The following is a 22563-nucleotide window of genomic DNA, read 5'->3' on the forward strand; positions in this document are numbered from 1 at the left end:
GTGTATGAGGGGGCTCATCCTACCCTCTGCCCCTAGACCGACTGACAATGGTCCAGTTCCAGGAGGGCCTATGGCCCTTGCCATTAAGAAGTATGCACTAAGTCCGCAAAAGCATTAAAAAAAAAAAAAAAGTTTATTGGAGCATCATGGCCGGTTGGGGGGGAGGGGGTATTGCTGAGTCATGGGAGAAGGGGACCCATCCCGCTGGCCATAGGGGCCCCTAAAGTGCAATCGGTGCGGCAAGGGTGGGGGTGTTGCATAGAGAGTCGGGATGGCCGGTCCTCCTTGGCCCTCCTGCCTCTCCGCCCTGCTAAGGTAGGCCGGTCTCTGGACCGCCCCGCGCCCCGGGCTCGCCGCTGCTTGGGCTCACGAAAACAGCGGGCGCACGCACCTGCAGCGCCAGCCCCGGCTCTCGGCCCCTGCCTCCAGGGGTGGCCAGAGCAGCGCTGCCCAGGCGTGTCTGCGCCACTGGAATCTCATCCATGGACTCTGCTGACGCCGAGTGGTAGGCGCCTGCAGGTCCAGTGGCATGCACTGGGCTGGCGCCCGCGGAATCTGATGAGCTGGAGCTGCGACCTGGGCCCCTGGGCCCTGCGTGGATGGAGGAAAATGTGAAACTTAGGACTGTGACACTCTCAGGGCCCTACCTTTCCTTCCCTCGGAGTTCAGGATCTGGTCAGAAAGGGACACTCACCCGACAGCCTGGGCAGCGGCGATTCCCGATCCGAGGTGCCAGAGGTTGGCACCTTATACACACGCCGCTTCCTCTTTTTCTGCAGAGACATGGGGACCCTGAGTGCCCCTTCCCCAAACCCCACTTCACCCAAAGAAGGAGAGGAGTGGGGCAGGGTAGAGGCTTCTTTCCCATACCCTTCCTCATGGGCCCAGCATAGTCCCCCTCACCTGGGGTCGGATCCGGGGAGGCAGAGTCTCTGGGGAGGAGGGTTGGGGGGGCTCCATTTGGCCTCGGGTGGCAAGGAACTGAGAAAGACTAAGGGGAAGTGGAAAGGTAAGTGCTGGATGCCCATTGTTTTCTCAAATCCCACCCCTCTGGATGTTCTGAAATAAGGCACCCTTCCTAGCACACAGAAAGGGGCATTGATTTGTCCAAGGGCATGCCAGGCTGGACCCAGACCTATACTTTGGCCTTGACCTACCCCTTTTCTCCCACCTTGGATGTCCCTGCCATGCCAATGAGAGATGTTCAGGTGGCACATGCCCAGGTTGCACTCACTTGGCATTCACGGTGGCAGGCCTGGCCTGGCCAGGGGGTTCTGGGCGCACATGGCTGAAGGTCCGCATGTAGAACTCCATCTCCTGGGGAAGGTGGGGGTCAGGGAGGCTGGGGCCAGGTGTGGATCCAAGGCCTTCTGGGTCCTGAGCCCACCCCATCCTGTATCCGACACCCCATCCTGTACACAATACCCCACTTCTCACTGGTCTCTGTGGGAGGTCTGGGCACAGAGGTTTCCGACTGTCCTCCAGGCTTCCCAGCTATGCTGGGAAAACCCCTCTGTAGGCTGAGGCTTAAAACACCCATTTCCGGGCCTTACCCCATCCCTACCATCTTCCTCACCTCATCTAGTCAAACTACCTCCTCCAGAGAACCCCCAGCCTCATAGGTCCAATGTACTCAGTCTGCTCTGCCAAGGTGGGTGGTGGGGAAAAGGCTCTCAGAGCAACCCTCCTACTTCTTGCTCCTCCCAGGGCTCTAGTCTCCCTGATTGTTTCCCTGGCTGGGAGACTGGCCAGACATTCATACGCTGGGGTGTGCACCTGAGGCTATGTGCATGACTGGATGGGAGCTGAGTCCTCAGGGTACCAGCCACAATCTTAGCTACCTGGGTGGGGGAACTAGTGGGACCATGTGAGGTCTCCCCCACCCCAAAAGAGAAGGCAGTTAAGAGGTGGGAAAAAACAGCACCACAGCCCCCATCTGGGACCAGGCTTATGGGCAAGTTCTGTGTCTACTTTAGTCACTGATCCTCACAGTGACATTGTAGTGGCAGCACCAACCCCTGAAAGTGAGGGGACCTGAAGCCAGGAGGACACAGAAGTGGCCTAAGCCTGCCACTGAGCACAAAGGACGCTCATAAGGACTACAGGTGAGGAGACAAAAGCGAGGAAAAAGCCAACCCTGGTGGGGTGTGGAGGGTATAGGGCAGAGCCAGGATGATGCTGCACCCCTACCGGGGTGGGGGGGGCAGGGGGGCACCGGGACAGCTGTCGCCTGTTCAACAGTTGTTTCCATGGAGACCGAGGCGTCCTGACTAATGCAGAGATGACACTGTAACAGCAACGCCGTCTCTAAAACAAGCCTATGTTTGGGGGCAACGGCTCTAGAGTGGGGCCCCTCCCGCATTCCTGTTCAGGGTGGGGGTGGGGAGGCTGCCTTCAGGGCCCTGGAAGATCTGGGGGATAGAGCCCAGCTGGCCATGGGCTGCCTGCACAGATGCAGAGATTGAAGCCCAGAGTAAGTCTCATGCCCAACCAAGGCCCAGACTAGCCCTTTGTAAAGTAGTGTGGGGGGGCCAGCCTCAGGAGAGGAGCACTGGGAAAGAAGCGTTCAGAGGCCAGTCACAAGAACTAGAACCTCAAGGTAATGACTGGGACCTCACGGTAATCTGGCCTCCCCCATCTTTTCTCTTCCCCCAGTATGGACTCGGCACCCCTCCAGGGCCCAGCAAAGAGGGGCAAAGCATTTCTTGGTGCCCCTGGGCTCCAGAAGCAAGGCAGGGTGGGAGGAGCAGCAGTTAGAGGATGGTCCCAGAAGGCTGAGGGGCCAGGGTGGGACAGGAGCCAGGTCCTAGCCAGCTGGGGAAATCTGAGGGTATACCAGGGTATCCCCATTCAAACCCCCTTCCCTTCATCACAGCTGTCCCCAGGATCCTCTCTCAGCTTCAAAATGTGTACATTCCTCCAAAAAACTAAAAACAGAACTACTCTACGACCCAGCAATTGCACTACTGGGCATTTATCCAAGGGATACAAGTGTGCTGTTTCGAAGGGACACATGCACCCCCATGTTTATAGCAGCACTATCAACAATAGCAGAAGTATGGAAAGAGCCCAAATGTCCACTGATGGATGAATGGATAAAGAAGATGTGGTATATATATATATATATATATATATATATATATATATATATACACACACACACACACATATATACATACAGTGGAGTATTACTCGGCAATCAAAAAGAATGAAATCTTGCCATTTGCAACTCTGTGGATGGAACTGGAGGGTATTATGCTAAGTGAAATTAGTCAGAGAAAGACAAAAATCATATGACTTCACTCATCTGAGGACTTTAAGAGACAAAACAGATGAACATAAGGGAAGGGAAACAAAAATAATATAAAAACAGGGACAGGGACAAAACAGAAGAGACTCATAAATATGGAGAACAAACTGAGGGTTACGGGTGGGGTTGTGGGAGGGGGGATGGGCTAAATGGGTAAGGGGCACTAAGGAATCTACCCCTGAAATCATTGTGGCACTGCATGCTAACTAATTTGGATGTAAACTTTAAAAAATAAAACAAGTTAAAAAAATTTTTAAATGTATACATTCCTCAAACAGCATTGATGGAGGGAGGTGGGTAGGGGATGGGCTAAATGGATGATGGGTATTAAGAAGGCACTTATGATTAGCACTGGATGTTGTATGTAAGTGATTAAATTCTATTCCCGAAACCAATATTACATTATATGTTAACTAGAATTTAAATAAAAATTTGACCAAAAAAAAAAAAAAGTGCACATTCCTGAATGGTAAATGGCACTTCTCAGCCTCAGAACTCTCCTCTGTGCAATGGGACAAACACATCCCTCCTCTTCCTGGGGAGGTCTCCCTCAGGTCACATACAGATGGTATTAAATGCCCTTGCTGGCACACCTGACTCCAAAGCCTAGGCAAGCAGTGACTACAGGGCAGGGGCCTAGATCCCTGTAGTCTAAGCATCTTAGGACCAGTCCTGCCTCAGTGGGTAATGACTATGAAGCTTGAGAAAGTCTCCTGCCTAGGGGATGCCCACTCCGAGGATAGCTGCCACTGCACTTACAAGGGTTCAATGCCAGGCACCAGTGTGTGTACATAGTGGTGTGGCAGGGGGGTCACCACCAAAAGTCAACACTTCCCCCCGGCCTCCCAGGCCCTACCCCTGGCAATGAGAACAGGAGAGGCCGGGTCCCAAGCCTTCTCCCAACCCGCCCACCAGCCTGTGTTTGTGTCTAGTTGCCATGAGGACTTGGGATCCAGAGTTCAGCCTTCCCAGCAAGGCCTGCCTGGGCCCCCTGCCTTCCCAGTCCCTGGGGGCTCCAAGAACTGGACCACCCCCACCTCCAGCTGCTGACCTCAGGAAGCCATGGGGCGTGGGAATGGGGATAGACTGGTCAGTAGCTGGGCTACAGGGTTCCTGCTTCAGAGTGTAGGGACTTTAACTCTTTGCAGACCCAGCGTTAGGCACATCTGCAACACGGTTGCAGTTATATTACCTGCCTCATGGGCTCTTTTAAGGATTAAAGAAGGTGATGAGTCTAAGGTCTCAGGGTCACGGGTAGAGAGAATTGACATCTCCATCCTGGTGACCCAGTCGCTGACCCATCTCTCTTCTGCAGCCCCAACCTGCCCGCTTCCAAGCTCCCACATCTCATGCCCTCCAGCACATACTCGGAGCCCAGACAGGCATGTACATGGGGTCGGGAAAACACGGGGCTTCCTCTGGCTGTGCTCACACTTGAGCAAACAGACATGTGTTTAGTACAGGCTTGGCCTTGCCCCTCTTGCCTCCAGGTGCTCCCCTGCTCCAACTGTGATTCCAGGCCTGCTTTCCTTTGCCCTGTCTCATTGCTGCTTGCTGCACAGCTACCACCCCTCCCACACCCAGGCCCCATCTCCCATCCCCTCAGCCCTCTGGGCGACTTCTATACCTGAATGGGCCGCATCTTGGGGGGACATGACTCGAGCTCCCTGTGGGCCCCCTTTGCCTCCTGTGGCAGGCGATGCTGCACGATGTACTCATAGGTGGTGAGCTTGTGCCACACTGAGGGGGTGAGGAGAGGGCTCAGTGCAGTGGAAAGGGGATCCTAGAGTTCAGAAGGTAAGGGAGGGTACCCAGCCCCAGCCTGAAAACTACTGTCCCCATATACACTAATCCATTAAGTGAGACCAGGCCACCATCAAAAGCCAATACTGAAAAAGGAGCATGGCTTCAGGGTTCTACGGCCCAAGTGGTACCTCCCTGCAGGCTAGGGACCCCTATCCACCGCAAGGCAGGTATAGATATATGTGAGTGGGGGCTGGGGGACTTACTGAGATAAATGTGGAAGCACAGCAGGTGGCCAAGCAGGGCTGTGGAAAGCAGGCCCAGAAGGATGAGTAGGGCAGCCAGGGCTAGGATGGCAGGAGCCTGGGTCTCCACAGGGGCAGCGGGCAGGAACACGAACCACACATCTGTGTGATTCTTCAGGACTGCAAGGCACAGGCAGACTGCTCATCCGGGCTGTGACCAATGACTAGGACAGGCCCAGGGTTGGAAGGTGGAAGTGGGCCTGGAGCCGGGACTGACCTTCAAAGTGGCGATTGGTGCGCAGCCGCATGGGGTTGACAAAGAACTCCACAAAGACATAAGTGGCCACCAGCACGAGGAGCAGGACACCCAGTAAAGCAGATGCCACACTGTGTAGAAAGAGCCTGGGCCCAGCCGTGGGCAGCTGTCAGCACCCAGGTGCTCCAGCTGGATAGGGGCCCAGAACTCAGAAGGGCCCATGGTTGGGAGGGGAGCCAGGCCTCTGACCCCACAGCCCCAACTCCTCACGAAGCCAATGACTTAGGGCAAAGATCAGTTTGGGCAGCCACCCCAGCAGGCTTCCCACCATTCTGTGGACCCACAGGAGAAAGCCCCCAAACCTTCCCTCAGCAGTCCCAGGTGGCAGCCATCAGGAGCATCACCCTCAGACCAACACATTAATGCACACCAGCGCACAGGTCCACCAAGCACCGCACCCCCCGCCCCCTGCCCCGCCTCATATGCAAGCTCAGGGTTCCTGGCTCACACTCGGACCCGTGCATCCGCAGGCACCCTTGCGGCCCGTGCCGCGCTCTCACCTGTAGTTCCTCTCGCCCACGCAGTTGTTGAGCCACTTGCAGTGGTGGTCGAAACCGCACACGCACTTGTTGCAGGCGCTGCAGTGCTTGGAGCGAGCGCTCCTGCGGGAGGGGGTGGAGGGGCACAAGGCGGTCGGCTAGCTTTTCCCGCACTTCGCCACCGGCCTGGCTGGGGCCACGGAAGACCGGAACGCCGGGCCTGGAGCGCGTTACCCACCCCGCACTCCACCGGAACCTGGAAACGGCGACGGGGAGCGCGCACGCCCTCTGGTGGCACTGCGAAGCAGAGCACCCACAGGAGGTCTGGCTTCTGAAGAGCCAGGGTAGGAGGTAGAGGGGTTGGGAGGCATTACACTTAACCGCTAAGGGATTGCGCACCTGCGTGATGGTGGTATGAAACGTAAATGGGGCTTCTTTTCCAAGCAAGGACCCCTGCGCCAAGCCAGGAGACGATGCAGGTGTGGCACCAAGTAGCAGAAGAGAGCAAGGCTGCTGGGTCCGGCGCCTGCGTTGCTTTTTCTGACATCTCCATTTTTTGAGTCCCTATTTCCCTGCCAGTCTATGGGAATTTTACTGGCATTCTTCCAGAAAACCTCTGCCAGAAAAAGTCTGTCTAGGCTAACCCAAAGGGAGCCAAAGGAAGAGGAGCAAGCTGACATCTGGGTGAACAGCAGTTTGCTGCAGGGGGTCAGAGGAGGTGAGGCCACATTAGGAATGCAAGCCCAAAGGGGTGTGGGAGAGTGAGCTGCAGCCCCTTCCCCAGAACAGAACAGAGTGGGCAGCCATTGCCACAGCATCCACTTAAGAGCAATGCACTGACTGGTGCCTAGTGAAGGAAAGGATGATCAGACACCAAACTCCTCAGTGCCTTAATGCCATTGCCTCTTTCTCTGTCCTGGGGACATACCCCTTCAACAGGCTGTGAACATTAAGATTAGAAATGTAGAGCTAGCCTTGGACCATACTGCCATCCCCAATCCCCTGCCTGAGGCTGGAAGCTCCAGGAGAGTAGGGAGGGACCTAGGGAGGCAGTCCAGAACAGCCAAGGAGGCATGGGCTCTGCAAATTCTGACTGTCCTTCCCACTAGCAGCATGATCTGGAGTAAGTCACTTGGCCTCTTTGGGCTTCAGATTCCTTATGGGTAACTGAGGATAACAGTATGGGCTTGGGGGCCAGGCAGGCTGGATTGTGAATCTAGCTCTGCTACCCAATAGCCATATGACCTCAGGCATAGGTCATATGGGAGCACTGGGCTCCCATATGAGCATTGGACACTTCCTCTTCTGTGAGGTGAGGTGCTGCCCACCCTGCAGGGTTGTTCATAAGCACTTAGCACATAGTAAGTACTCAAGCATTAGTGCCCATCCCCGTCCCTATCTGGGAATGCTTGTGAGAGATGGGGGCAGGGGAGTCACTGGCAGAGTCAGTCAGTAGAAAAGTCTGTGGCAGTGCCAAGTGTCTCCTACTGTAACTGTTGGAAGTGCCATTCCTCATCTTCTGTTTCCAATCTCCTTCACCCAATTCTCTGTCACTCTGTCAAGATTCTTGACTGTGTAAAACACGAGGTTTCTGAGGCATCAGCATAACTATAAAGCCCTGGGCATGCCCCTCTCCGCCTTGAACGTACGCTGGCAGTTCCCCGGGGCACAATCACCACCCACACACACCCTCAGTCCACACTCACTCACACATCTACATCGCACAAGTTGCAATGCAGGTCTTCAATGACGTGTGCATGTTGGCTGCGGTTGAAAATGGGCAGGGGGCCTGCATAGCTCTTGTCCCTCACATTGGCATCTGCTGGATCGATGGAGACAGCAGTCAGGTGAACCACAAGGTGGCCGGCAAAGATGGCGCCCATGCACTGGCCCAGAAGGTTAAAGACTCACTCCACACTCTGCTGGCTGGAAGCCCCTCTTCCCCACTTTCCAGGGCCAGGTAGCAGCTCTCCACCTCCATATGACTCCCTCATGCAGAGACTCTCTGCCTGTGCCACCTCTTACCTCCAGCCCCACAAGAGCTTCCTTGAAAGACCTCTTCAGCATACCCATGCCCCAGATGGAAGAGAGGAGCCATCTGGTAATGGAGCTCACAAGGCACTGCCTACTGTCGCTGAGCGGCCCAACCACAGGGCCCTGGCCTCACTGCTCCAGTCCTGGCACAGGCCATAGGCTGGTCTGACGTTGGAATCTGATCTGGTTTCAGATTCTAAATGGTGAAATGAGACTGAAAGAGATTATCCTCTAAGGCCCAAGGACCCAAAATATAAGTTCTAAGTTTGTTTCTCTTGCCTTCATAGGAATTCGGATCTGAGAGGGAAGCAGCCATCCTTTCTCAGCAGCTGGGCCAGATGGAGAATCACTTGTAGGTAGGGTCCAATATACCCACCGCCTCCCTGACTGGAGTCCAGGTACTTGGAGCCCTAGGGCTGAGGATTCTGGGATGGCTTGACATATTCAGCGCCTGGCCAGGGGCAGCCTGGCTAATTCCTGGGGCTGAAACACAGATCATCCAGGACCTATCTGCTCAGTGAATAGAACAAATGCAGGGGACGAGTGTCCTGACAATTTGCTGCAAAGTCTACATTTGTAAAAATTCACCAGTAGGTTCCAGACAGCCATCTGCCCTCCCTCCCTCCATCTGTCCTCTTGCTAACCAGGCAGACCTCATATCCTTCCATCATTCATCCCTCCATCAGTCGGCTGCCTAACCTCCTTTTTCCTTCTTCCTCCTCCTCCCAGAAGCCAAATTTCCATACATGTCTGTGTGAGCCAGGCTCTGCCCTAATATGCTACACCACAGCTGAACACGAGGACCGCTGAACACGAGGACCACAGCCCACGAAGGCCAGACAGCCCTGGCTGTGGGTCAGGCCTTCACTTCTTCCCTGGGTACTCCACAGTCTCCTGACTCTGTTCCTCTGGCCTCAGTGGCCTTGAGCCTGCCCTTCACTTGATCCCAAAATGAGCACTGAATAGCTTAAATAAAGCCTTGCCTGCTTCAATTTTTACAGTGGCTCTCGATGGCTCTCAAGTTAAAGTTTACTGTTCTGTTCAGTGCCAAGGCTTCTCTTGCTCTGGCTCCTGTCACACCTGTCTGATATCACCACCCACTACTCCTCACCATTCCAGCCGCTCTTCAGACACACTGAATGTAGGCAAACATTTAGTTTTCTGCTCCAACACTCCTCCCATACCACTCCCTGGTTCATTCATTTGACTGTTCACTCAGGTCTTTCTCTGCGCCAAGCTCTGAGGGCTATGCCAGGGGCAAGACAGACTTGGGCCCTCGCCCCAAGGAGCCTACAGTCTGATGGGAAACACATATGTTAATCAAATAATGGGTTGATTACAATGAAGGACGTTCATGGGACCATGTGAATTTACAACTGAGTAACCTCATCTAATCTGAAGGGATCCGGAAAGCTGCTCCGATGAAGCATCATCTCAGCTGAGACTTAGAGAGGAACAGATAATGTAAATAGGAGGGGCTTGGCTGGGTACTGGGACCAAGTAGAGTCCCGGCCAGAGGGGTGGCTGGTGTGTGGTTCCAGCTCAGCTCATTGCTGCCATGCTAGAATAAGGGCACACACCACCATATTCTAACTTTTGAAAAGGAACTAGAAATCTGGATTTTTATGAGGTCTCATTTTTTAAATGTTGACAAAAAATAAATAATTCTTAAAATACACCTGCTAAAGGAACACTTAAGACTGTCCATTTTGTGTGTTAACTGTCCCCCAATTAAAAAAGAAAATCTGGAGGCACCTGGATGGCTCAGTCAGTTAAGCGTCTGACTTCAGCTCAGGTCATGATCTCACAGTTCCTTGAGTTTGAGCCCCACATTGGGCTCTCTGATGTCAGCGTGGAGCCTGCTTCGGATCTGTCTCTCTCTCTCTGCCTCTCCCTCACTCGTGTGTGTGTACGCTCCTTCTCTGTCTCTCAAAAATAAATAAACATTAAAAAATTTTTTTAATAAAAAAGAAAATCTGGTGGCAGCTGGGTGGCTCAGTTGGTTGAGCGTGTGACTCTTGATCTTGGGGTCGTGAGTTCAAGCCACACTCTGGGCATAGAGCCTACTTTAAAAAAGAAAAGAAAAGAAAATCTGTAGGCCAAACAGGCCTGTGGGCTGCCAGTTCTGGACTTCTTATTTAGCTGGGTGTTCGGGTAGGGAGAGAGTCAAGAGCCTTCCAGCCAAGACACCAGTGGTGTCAGAGGAAATAATGTAAGAGGCTGGGGAGATGGACAGAACCCAGAACATGAAGAGTCCTGAGGATCTTGAACATCATTTCTTAAGACAGGAAGAAGCCATTATGGGATGTTAAGCTGGGGAGCAACTTTATCAGATTTGGATTTTGAAAGGGCAGTCTACTGCAGGAACACGGGTGGACACAGATGGATTGGCCCAAGAGTGTGTGCGGGGAGGCCTATTTGGAAACAAAACAGTCATCTAGGTAAGAGGGGCAGATGGCAGTGGGGAGGAATGAGGGCAAGCTTGATAGCTATTTAGGAGCTAACATCCACAGAACTTGATGACTGACTGGATATAGATGATGAAGGAAAGGGGCAGAGCCAAGAGTACCCAGAGAGCTGACCACAGAGGAGGATGGGCACATAGCAGATCTGCATCTGAGCCCACGGTGGTGTTGGTCTAGACAGCCCTCCTCCTACACCCATAATCTGTTGTGTGGCTCCTACCCTCATACCTACCATGTGATGATCTCTAATCTACAAGGCTTTCCCCCAGCGGCAGGCTGAGCACCCCAGGGCTGGGGGCCTGTCTTACTCATCTTTGCAACGGTAGGTCCCAGGCCACTTCCAGGCCCCAGGTAGGTACTTGCTACACACCATTGCCCTACCTCATTCCTCAGGGGCCCTGAGGAAGTTTTCATAAGGAAGGTGGCTTTGATGGAAGGAAAGAGAAGCATACAGGCCTAGAAGTGGGAGTGCCAATCCTGGTGGCTCTGTGAGCCTCCACGTTGCCCAAAGGAATGAATGTGGAGAGGACAAAACCCTTAAATCGTCCCACTGCCTCAGAGTCAGGTTGCCTGAGCAGCCCTTCTTGTCTCGGTGGGTATCAGCTGTGTGACCTCAGGAAGTCGCTTAAACTCTCTGAGCCCTGACTTCTTCATTAGTAAAGTGGGGAGAACACCTTCCTTATAGATTATTATGAGGATTGAGTGATATAATCCACATACAGGGCTTGGCACAGTGCCGGGCACATATACATGCTCAACAGATGCTAGTTACTCTTGTTTACTGTTTTTGCTCTGACTGTACTCACTGCAACCACGTGGTTATGAATCTGGCTTCCCAGGTACCCTGGTGGTAGAAGCCCAGATAATCCTGAGTGAGGGGCATGCCCATTCCAGATCATGGGAGGAATATTTCACGAACCACTCTACTTAACAGCACTAAGGCCTAAGTCCTGTTGGTCCCCTCAGGGAAAGGCCAGTGTTCCATTTACACAGCTGATGACTAGGCCCTGGGTCCTAGTGAACCAGGAAGCCCCCCAGCGATATTGCTGGTGTCTGAGGACAACAACCTTCTCTACAGTCCTTCTCCACATGTTTGTCCTTGTCACTCACCAGCCAAGGGCTCTGTGGTTTCCCAAGAAAGCACACTCACACTTCTGGCTCACATATTCTGGTGCTCACACACACACCCTCGGTGCTCCTTTCCTCTGCGAAGCAGGCAGGACTCCTGTCAGACAGAGGAGGAGGCTGAGAACTGGGGAGCCGGCCGAAGCTGCTCAGCCTTGTCTGACCCCTGAAGGGCTGAGCTGTGACCAACCTCGGCTGCTGACCCTATGCCCGGAGCTTTCAAGTTAATCTCTGCTAACCTCCTTTAGCCCACCCTCGCCCTTCTCCCCCAGGAAGCCCAAGAAATCATTTTCATGAAGAACACACATGAGGGCACCCTCTTCTGGGCACCCTCCGGACAAGGGCACATAGCCACCTGTTGCACCCCAATCTCCCAGCCTTGCAGCCATGTCCTCGGCTCCTGGGGGTTGTGGCCAAGGCTGGGGGAGTCATACCACTGGGCTCAGGCAAGTTTGTGTTTGTCACTGTTCCCACGAGTTTCCACGGCATCTCTATCCCTCCTCTTGTCAACTCAGCCTCACACTAAGAGTCTGGTTTATAAAACCAATGAGCTCCTAAACAGTCCTGGGTACAGCATAATTATCTGACTGTACATAAAACCACATTTTAAATATACCAGGAAACTTACTATGTAAAAGAATTCTACCATGACTCTTTTTGAAAAGTGAAAGATTCTTTCATAAATGGAATAATTACTCTCTATCCCTTGTCGAGCTCTGGACACAATTAACATTAAGGCTCTCTTCTGTGATCACTCTTGCGGTATCTCGGTTGACAAGGTTCCTAGCTGTGTGGGCTTTAAATGCTCCAAGGTACATTAGGTCCATCTGCTCACCCCATCAGGCAGAGGGGTCAGATGGGGACTGGAAACCAGGCAGGGAGGCAGCTGGTGCTCCTGGGCAGAGAGGGGGCCTGCCTGCACTCTGTGGGGCTCTGGAGCCCAGCTTCAGGCCTCTGCCATGTTCCTCCATCCACTGCCCCAGTTCTTCCATGTACTAGCCCCACACTTTCCCAAGGATACAGCATAGCCAGCGGGCACCCAGTGGTGAGGCAGGAGGGGAACAAGGACCCCAAAGCCAATCACAGCGAAGAAGAGGTACAGCAGCCAAGCCACAATCTGGAGCGGGTGAGGGGGCCAGCTCCACCCATTCCGGCGGGACCGCTGGCCCTGCAGCTCCAGGGAGGGTCTGCTGGCCTGTGCAGGCGCTGTCCACACACTCTTCTCAGGGGCTGTCTTGTTGGAGGGCTTGTTGCAGACGTTCATCTCCAGAGGAAGGAAAAGTAGAGAAAGCATTAGCCTAAGGAGGCCCGGGCTGGAGCCCAGAGCCCCATGTGGAGAGCAGGCCGGGATGTGAAGTCATCTCCCAGCTACTCTGCAGAAGAACTGGGGCCCTAGCATGATGAAGACAGGCCATGGGGGAAGGTGGTAGTGGAGTGTTTCTCAAAGCCCCAGAGCAAGCTCTGGCCCCAGCCCTGGCCAGGACAAGATAGGAGGGTCCAGGATTTATTCAGAACACAGTGTGGCTGCCTGTTACTCAAAGTGCTGTCTCCACAGCCATCAAAGTTAAACCCAGTAAGACATGTTCTCATCTGGTAACAATATCAGGCTGGGGCCAGAGCAATGAGAACACATGCTGATTCTGTTAGTCACCTCTGTCCTGAGGCCCAAATGCAAGTGTCAGAAAGGGCCCCCTTACTCTTTGCTAGAGGAAACATGGACTAGGGGTGCTCAGAAGGGGGTCTGGTGTCTGCCCCTGGGCTAGCACGTAATCCCTTTAGGAGAGAGGCTGAGAACAGCGGGGATGGGGTGTGGGGGAGCCCTTAAACCATCTCCCCTGTGCCTCAAACTTCTTGGCTGGGGAGGGGCCAGCATGCAAGAGAAGGAAGGATCCCCCCTTGCTTCCTTCCAGCAGCAAAAAAGACCATGTTTCTCTAGGTAAATTTGGGCCTAGTGCACTGAGAAGAGACAAGTGGGCTGATGGCCTTTGACTCACTTGAGAGCTCGCTCAGAGAAGGCTGGGCCTCCTCCACAGCCAGACCACCAGGTGGCAGCACTCCCCCACCCCCGTCCCACCATCCTTCAGTCTAAGACCTGGCCTAGAGGCCCAAATCACATGCAAGGCAGGCAGGGTGTGCTGTCATTACTGGAGGAAGAGCCCCACCTCCAGAATCTTCTGGGCCTGAGGGAGGACTAGCGCCTGGGCAGGCAGCGCCACACCTGGGGAGACAGGCCAACTCAGAGCTCTTGGTGGGATGGCCAGGAGTAAGGGACAAAATCCTGGCAGCTGGACTCTCCTTTCAGGAGCCCATGCCTGTGGGCCAAGGAGTCTGACTATATCAGAAAGTACAGCAGACCCCCCTCAGCACATCTACCCGGAACACCTTCCTCACATCTTGGCCCAACAAAATGTGATTTGGCCTTCAGTGCCCACTTTAAGCATCACCAATCCAGGAAGCTTTCCCTGATGCCCCAAACAGAGTCAGGGGGCCCTCATGCTCAGTCTTTCATGGGCAAGTCACTTTGCCACTTGGAACCCTGTGTCATCCCCACATCTGCTCCCTGTTATGCCAATTTTCCCTAAGGGTAGCAACTGTACTGTGATTCACTTACCCCTGCTCCCCACATGCCCTTCCCCAAGCACCCAAAACATACCTTGTACATAGTAGGTGCTCAGTAAATGTTTCCTGACTTGAAATCATCTGAAATAAAGGGAAATGTGGGTGCGATAAATGGTGTGGAATCCTGGTCCACCCAGAGCCATCTGGCCCACTCTGCCCTGCCTTCGATCTGCACAGCCACCATGCAGAGACATATCTCTTGCCCAGCTCCCCCTGCCACTGGCTATTATTACCCTGACTGCCGGGCATTCACACTTAGCCACTGCTTCATCCCACCTGAGGCTCAGAGCCTCCTGTAAGCCAAGCCCGCTGTATTCATCTCTGAGCAGCCTTATCTCAAAGCTAAATGGGATGACCTTAGTTTTCTCCCAGGGACTCAATTGGAATCCCCTGGTCATTTGCTTTGTCTTCAAAAAGAAACAGTGAAAAGTGAAAAAAGAGCCCCAGCTTTGCAGGTAACAGATTTAGGTTCAAGTCCTGGCTCTGCACTTACTAGCTGAGTGGCTTGTTTCTTCATTTGAAAAATGGGGATAGGGATGGCTACCTAGTGCTGGGTATAGATCGGCAACACTGTAAGTAAAGCCCTGACACATAATCGCTTCGTAAATGATAGATATTATAATTACCCTTAAAATAGCCCTCTGGGTTCTCCTGATCTCTCCAAAGGAAGGCTGCTGCATCTGATATTTTACAAGGTTAATTTCCAAAGTAATGGGATTGGTTGAAGCTGCTTTCTTAAACCAGTGGTCCCAAGGAACATGTTGTCATAAGAGCTGGGCCACTGGATGGTCATTCTAACCGTCTCACCTTTGATCAAAGTGACAATGGTAATTAAAAAAAAAACAAGCAGGTACCACTTTATTTTCAATGTCCCCAGAGGTAGCAAATCTGTCCTTGATTTTTGGGAATTCAAAGGTCTTTAGGTGAAGCCCTGTAAATACAGTTGAGGTGGGTGGTTCTGCTCGGGGGCAAATCCCTGTGGCTTGCACATCCGTTCTCCAGTGACACCATCACCAGGGAAACTCCTTTGAAGGGAACCCATGAATTAGGATCCTTAAATTCTAGCTTTCCTTTTGCCATCTTCACACCTGTGCAGCCCTACACCCTGAGGAAGTTTTTAAAGAAAGCAGCAGAGGCATATGACTGACATGTCCCCACTGCTCAGAGTGGCAGTGGTCACAGGCACCCCCAGTGCTGCTGTCCCCCCAATATCTGAAGTGGGAGGACTCATCATCTGAGGCCTGGGGGTGGCTCTGACTCCAAACCTGGGGACAACTGGCCCAGGGAGGTGCCCCTCATGTGAGACAGAGGGCAGGGGAATGGTGCTATTGGGTGAGTCCTGTACCGCAGTAGCAGCACCCCAGAGCAGACACCCAAGCTGGCCAGGAGGCATGCCACCTGCCCGGAAAACCTGGGCCAGCCAGCTCTTACCTGATGACGTTTTCCCTTGTGGGGTTGGTGGCTACAAATTCTTTTGGCCCAAAAGGCTTTGATTAAAAGGGCTGGGAGGTAGGAGAGAATCCAAGATAGGGCCTCAGGCAGGGATGGGACCAAGCACTGTCATCAGACCCAGGAACTTCTCTGACTTTTCTTCCCCTCTTGGCACTTCTCTAGAAGACCAGAATGAAAGATGCATGGCTCTGCTCCCGGACAGCTTGGCCAGCCTGTGCATTTACACCTTGGCCCAGTCAGCACTTTTGGGGCCCAGCCCCCTGTGTGCACTAAAGATATAAACACAGATGAGACCAGGCTCCTGCCTTCAGGGTCTTGCTTTCTGGGGGCCCAGACAGACATGAGGGCAGTGGGTGAATGGGTCATACAAGGGTGAGCCATTCAGAGTGACAGAACACAGGGTGAATGGAGGGGGGATCTAGAGAAGGAGATGAGCCCTGAGGAGCTGAAGGGTCAGATCCCATGGGGCTTAGGAGGCCAGGCAAGGAAGTCTGGCTACTATTGAAAGAGCCACAAGGAGTCATAAGAAGTTTAAAGCAGGGGAACGACACAAAGGTGGTGGGTGTTTTAGAAAGCTTTCTTCTAGTCCAGTAGGGAAGAGGGCACGAGCAAGAAGGGAAAGGTGACACAACAGCAGGCTGGTCCAGGGAGGGCAGCAGCCCAGCAGCCTTGTGCTTTGGGAAGAATTGGCCAGAAGATGGAGGCCAAGCCCACAAGGTCCCCTAAACCATCGATGCCTCCAGCTGCATCTCTGGTGGGCTGAGAGGTATGTGTGCCTTGGTAAAAGTTTCTTCATGTACCTTCTGCTGACACAGAACAAACCACAGAGTTAAACTGGTGGAGATGGAGACAAGAGTGACGAGGTCCCAAGGAGTGTTAAGGCCAAAAGTCGCCACCTTTGGGTAAAGGTCACCTTGGGTAAGCCAAGGACCCACCTGGCTTCTGAGGTGGGCTAGAGGGGCTGTATAGCCCCCTCCCTTGTCCCAATAAGGTAAAGCTCATTGCCAAGATGACACTAATCTCTTCCTGTTAACATTCCTATGCTAAAACCCTAAAATAGCATTTTCTTTAAAAAAATTTTTTTTCAACATTTATTTATTTTTTGGGACAGAGAGAGACAGAGCATGAACGGGGGAGGGGCAGAGAGAGAGGGAGACACAGAATCGGAAACAGGTTCCAGGCTCTGAGCCATCAGCCCAGAGCCCGACGCGGGGCTCGAACTCACAGACCGCGAGATCGTGACCTGGCTGAAGTCGGACGCTTAACCGACTGCGCCACCCAGGCGCCCCTAAAATAGCATTTTCAAAAGAAAGTTAGGCTACCTTACTTTATGTGCCTAATTTAAATGAGGGAAGTCAACATTTCAAGTTCTCATTATGAACTGTAGAATAGTTCTATGACTGATCCACTTCCCTCTTGCCCACCTCTGCTCCCACCAAAAAAGTATTTAGGAATGTTTCCTAAGATTTATGAATGGCGTTGTCAAAACAACCAGACCAAAGTGAAAAATACTAGCCCTGGAGAGGCTGTGGGCACCCCTGTGTTCCTGAAAAATGTTTGAGGATTTCAGAAAAGAATCAATTTCATTACTAAACAGGCTTTTTAGGAGGAGGCCACTGACCTGGCAGGGTAGAATGATGGGGTTAGAGAAGAAGAGACAGGGCTCTTAGAGGGGGATTGAGGGCCTGGGGACCTGAGCCACCAAGGGAGAGAGGCAGGTTGGAGCTAGGCAAGAGCACAAGGCTCTTGGAAACAGATCCTGGCTCTGGTTCCTGCACTGCCACTCACAGATGGGGTAACCCGGAGGCAAATTTCAGAGGCAACTCTTTGGGTGTCTTCTTTACTCAGCTTTTTAAAAAGTTAGCTGGGGGGTGCCTGTCTGGCTCAATCACTAGAGTATGCAACTCTTGGGTCTCGGGGTTATGAGTTCAAGCCCACTTAAAAAAAAAAAAAGGTAGCTGGAAGGCAATTTGGCAATGTCTACCAAACTTTAGAACACATATACCCTTGGGCCCAGTCATTCCATTTCTAGGTATTTATCTTATACATATAGTCACAAAGTACACAAAGATTCACAGCAGTCTTGTTTGCAATAATAAAGAACAAAAAACAATGTAAACAAACTATGGCACAGTCACACAATGAAATGCTATACAATACAAAACAATGAGGGATGAAATGACCTTCGATACACAGTGAAGTGAAAAAGCAAGATGTGGGCAGTTGTAGAACATGCTATATCAAGTAAGTGAAAACAAACAGGGATGGGTATGTTCCAATTTGCATAGATTCTCTCTGGAAAGAAATGCAAAAAGGCAAACACAGGGACAGCCTCTGGGAAGATCTAGTGGCTGCAGTGAAAGAGACTTGCTTTTACTGTGCAGTGTTTGAAATTTTTTTACCATATGCATCAATGCTTTTGAAAAAAAGAATGTGTCAGATAAATAATTAAGGGGTGTCACCTCTTACCCTCCTGGCCCACTGGGCTGCCACGTAGACCAAATGTGCTTGTGGGCTCCAGAGCCCTGTACCACACCTGACAAACAAGGAAATCCTACCTAACTACCATGCAAAAAGAGTGCTCAGTTTTATTTCAGTGCTTCCTCACTCCTCGAAAGCAACTCTGAATCATTCCACTGCAGAGCTGTGAGGAAGAACCATAGAGCTCCCTATGAGCTGTTGGGAGTCTTGTCAAAGTTGGAATCAGACCTCTGGGCAGCACAAGAGGAGTTGCTGGGCAGGACCCTGTTCCAGTGCTCAGCCAAAAGTCAGCTCAGCTTCCTGTGACTCCAGAACCCAAAGGGAAGGTGCATGCAACAGGATGGTTTTGCTCACAACCATCTTTTCTGTTTGCTAAGAAAAGCTAGAGGATTTATAGGAATTACTTTCTATGGATATTTCTTTTGCTTTCTTGCAGGCCTTGAACTCATGACCCTGAGATCAAGACCTTAGCTGAGATCAAGAGTCATACACTTAATCGACTGAGCCATCCTGGCACCAGGCTATGGATATTTCTAAACAACTTTTCCTTGCATCTGCTTTTAAAATAATTTTCACTAAGGGTGCTTGGGTGGCTCAGTCAGTTTTGGCTCGGGTTGTGATCTCATAGTTCATGGGTTCAAACCCCATGTGGGCTCTGTGCTGACAGCATGGAGCCTGCTTGGGATTCTCTCTCTCTCTCTCTCTCTCTCTCTCTCTCTCTCTCTCTCTCCTCCCCCAAGCTCGCTTGCTCACTCTCTCTCTCAAGATAAAAAAAAATAAACTTAAATGTTTTTAAATAAAATAAAATAATTTTCACTAAGATTTAACAGATGTCCACTTTAAACCTAAACAGAGGGGCGCCTGGGTGGCGCAGTCGGTTAAGCGTCCGACTTCAGCCAGGTCACGATCTCGCGGTCCGTGGGTTCGAGCCCGGCATCAGGCTCCGGGCTGATGGCTCAGAGCCTGGAGCCTGCTTCCGATTCTGTGTCTCCCTCTCTCTCTGCCCCTCCCCCGTTCATGCCCTGTCTCTCTCTGTCCCAAAAATAAATAAACGTTAAAAAAAAAAATTAAAAAAAAAAAAAAAACCTAAACAGAGGCTGGAAAAAAAAAAAATGCTGCATGGTACACACTGTTTTACAGTGCAAAAAAAGTCATTTATAAAAGAAGTTTTGGGCAAATACTTTATTAAAATTCCCTCCAGGTACCAGAGAAGTCTCTGGCCTTAAAATTCTGGGAAGTGGCTCCAGTTTGACTAAGATATGCACCTCACGACAATGCCCAGAAAATAAATTGGAACTTCAAGCTGTTCTCATAGACCCGTCCAGTCACTGGCCTCAGATGTGGCTGGGCTTTTCACATAAACAACACAGAAATCTGATGCTAGAGCAAGAAAACCCTGAAATCTCACTCATTCCTGAGTTGATGTGGTGTGCAAACATTTTCTGTGCCATTCTCCTCCTGAAGCAACCAGTGCAACTGTTTGGGATTCAGGTTTAGCCAGGGAAAGGGGACAAGAAGGAAGGAGTAACAATGGAACGAAAAAAGGCCAATGAGAGGAGCCAACGGTTGTTGATTTTAACCAGGAAATCAACTCACATGATTGTAGGAGCAAGCCTGGAGGAACACCCACCAAGAAACAGTCGTTAAGAGCAAAGTTGTGACAAAACAAAGTAAGAAAAACAAAAGAAAAAAAACCTAAGCACCAATGTTGCTTTTATTGCAACTCATGGTGATTATCCGTTTACAAACCCATCTTCCATGGTGAACCACCAGTTCCACAAAAGCAAAGACCACCCCACACCTATCTCTAAATCCAGCTTTCCTTCAATAAAAGAAATTAAACCATTTGTTACCATCTCTGCTGCCATCACCCTAATCCAACCCTCCACCATTGCTCCCCTGTAGCAATGTAGTTTCAGTAATAATGGCCATTTGGAGGGACCTTTTTCTGTGCCAGGAACTACTTTAACAGAATGCACTTATAAGCCCTCACAACTCTCTGAGGTAGGTAGGTCCTGTCATTTCAAACTGTTCCCAAAGACCTCCTCTGTCATTGGTCTCGGATGGACTGGTCTCTCACTTTCTCTCTCATAAACAACATGCAGAATAACATCCCCCTTTCACAGATGAAGACACTGAGGCTCAGAGAGACTAAGTTCTTCTAGGAGACACAGTTAGACTGGCAGAATTACGATGGCCCTTGAATGACTTGCTGGTGTGCCCTGTCATAAGGACACTGCCCACAGCAGCCAGAGGAAGGTGAGCTTCCTTTTCCTTTGAAGCAAAACTTCAAATTCATCAAAACTTTTCAATGGTTTCCTCCTGCTTCTAGGACAAAGTTGAAACCTCCATCGCATCCTTCAATGCTCCCCTCATCCTTTCTGTTCCTTAATAGTACTTTGCTGCCTTTGCATTTGCTTTTCCCTCTTCCAGAAACACCCTTCCCCTACTTACAATTCTGGTTCCTTTCAACCTTCAGGTCTTAGCTTCAAAGTCACCTTCTATAGGAGACCCTGCCAGAACACCACCCCCGTCCCCTCCATGACGTCACCAGAGTACTTATCTCGAGCGAAAATCACACAGTCGTCTATCTGGAGCCTGCCCACCCCACCCCCCTTAATACTCTGTGGGTTCTGGAGATCGTGCCGTTTCCTGGAATCCTCAGTGACCCCGTCCCTGGCACACAGTATTGAGAATACTGTGTATATTGAGTATCTGCTCAATGCAGATATGTGAACCTGATATATACTAGAAGGAAGCCCCGCGTTCTGCCCTGTCCCTTGAAGCCCAGGCCGCGGGCTCCAGGCCAAGGTGAGCGCAGAGCACAGCCGGGCGGCTGCAGCCACAACCCCGTGGCTCATGCCAGGTTTCGAGGTGAGAACCGCGGTGGGGGCTACTCACCTGCGCGTCACGTCGACCGAGCCAGATCGGCCCTGCCAAGGTCACCCGGTAGTTCAGCCCCCGCGCCTCGCCGTCCACCCTTCCACGGTGGCTGCACTTCAGACCCTCACAACGGAGATGGTCCTCGGGACCAGGCGGTGGCGCAGCCCGGAGCGGGGCCCCATCCCGGGCCGCGCGACGGAGGCCGGGCGGGCAAGTCCTCGGGCACCGGCTGGAGCGGGCTGGCTGTACAGCCCCGCCAGGCCAGGCCGAGGCAGGATGGAACTCTTCAGGAGCTGGGCCCGTTCCCCTGGCAACGGCGCGGGCTACGGCGCCCCACAGCGGCCAAACCTCGCTGCGTCGCTTCGCGCCGGCACCAAGGTTCGGGGCGGGGCTCACCAGGGACCCCTGGGATCCCTGGAACCCGAGCCTCCGCGTTCCCCGTTCCCTTTCAACTATTGTCCTCGAAAACCCACTTTCCCCCACCCTCACTCCACAGCTGTCTTCTCGAAATCGTAACTTGTCCCAAACGTGCCCCCCTTCAGTTTCTCCCTGAGACTACCACTGTCGGGGAGACCCCCCAGTCAGCCTGCACACTTTAATGAGTATGTGCTGGGCACTGGGCATACCATGGGGAACACGAGATCCCTAGCCCTCAGGAAGATTACAGGCTAAGGGAAAGACAGGTATAGACAAATACACAAATAAATATGCAGGTTTCCCCATAATATAAAATGTGAAGTATAAAAGAAAATATGCAGCACAAAATATCTCCTTTCTATATTTCCTTTAAATTAAGCAGAAATCCTACTGGGAGCCCCCTCTTCCAGACTGGTGGGACATTCAGTCTTGGTCTCTGCTGGGCTCCTATTACCCAGGTTATTCCAAGGACTCAGGATCTCCTGCAATAGCAGCCTGAGAAGCACGCTCTAGTCATGGGTCCTCTCTGGTACTGAGGCCACAGCCATTGTCCCAACCACAGGACTTCCAGGTTTGGGCTCTAAGGGGCCATGCCTGATGCCCCAAGATTGCCAGGGGATAGGTGCCTGCTTCCTTGGTTGCAGGGCCTGAAGACTCTTCCCTTCCCCTGCCTTGGAGACCTCCCTGCTGGACCCAGCTTCCTTGAAAGCTCCCTCTCCCTTTCTCCTTGGGAACACTGGAAATGGACCCTCCCATGAGCTCAGGCTTTCTCAAAAAACAGGAAGAACCTTTGTCTTCCAAATCTCCAAGGCCCTAAAATGGTGAGCAGCTGGCTGCTATCAGCTTAGAATGGGCTGGACAGAAAACATGCCTATGCCTAAAATGCATGAGCCACATGCATTAACAATTCCTACTCTGCCACAGGCCAGTTGTGAGTCCTTGTGCAAGTGATTGAATCTCTCTACCATATAAATTCTTGTTTCCAGTCCTGATA

The 22563-nt window shown here is 52.0% G+C and overlaps 1 protein-coding gene across 7 annotated transcripts; it reads right to left on the reverse strand.

Annotated features, from left to right (window-relative positions):
- Positions 1-118: 118 nt before the first annotated feature.
- Positions 119-21464, reverse strand: ZDHHC1 (zinc finger DHHC-type containing 1). 7 transcript variants are annotated; one of them, XM_043599477.1, is made up of 12 exons: positions 21171-21455; positions 14371-14417; positions 12739-12981; positions 7804-7979; positions 6115-6216; positions 5576-5700; positions 5320-5478; positions 4938-5050; positions 1235-1317; positions 904-991; positions 695-773; positions 119-591 (listed from the first exon to the last, which is right to left on the reverse strand). In XM_043599477.1, the coding sequence occupies exons 2-12, from the start codon at positions 14377-14379 to the stop codon at positions 311-313; spliced, it is 1458 nt and encodes a 485-aa protein (XP_043455412.1). In that variant the 5' UTR covers positions 14380-14417; positions 21171-21455; the 3' UTR covers positions 119-310. The 7 variants fall into 7 exon arrangements, with proteins under 7 accessions (XP_043455412.1, XP_043455411.1, XP_043455414.1 ...); XM_043599476.1 differs by having other exon boundaries at positions 5320-5496; XM_043599479.1 differs by lacking the exon at positions 904-991 and having other exon boundaries at positions 5320-5496; positions 21171-21460.
- Positions 21465-22563: the final 1099 nt, after the last annotated feature.

This window comes from Prionailurus bengalensis, chromosome E2, assembly GCF_016509475.1.
Source record: "Prionailurus bengalensis isolate Pbe53 chromosome E2, Fcat_Pben_1.1_paternal_pri, whole genome shotgun sequence".
NCBI lineage: Eukaryota > Metazoa > Chordata > Mammalia > Carnivora > Felidae > Prionailurus > Prionailurus bengalensis.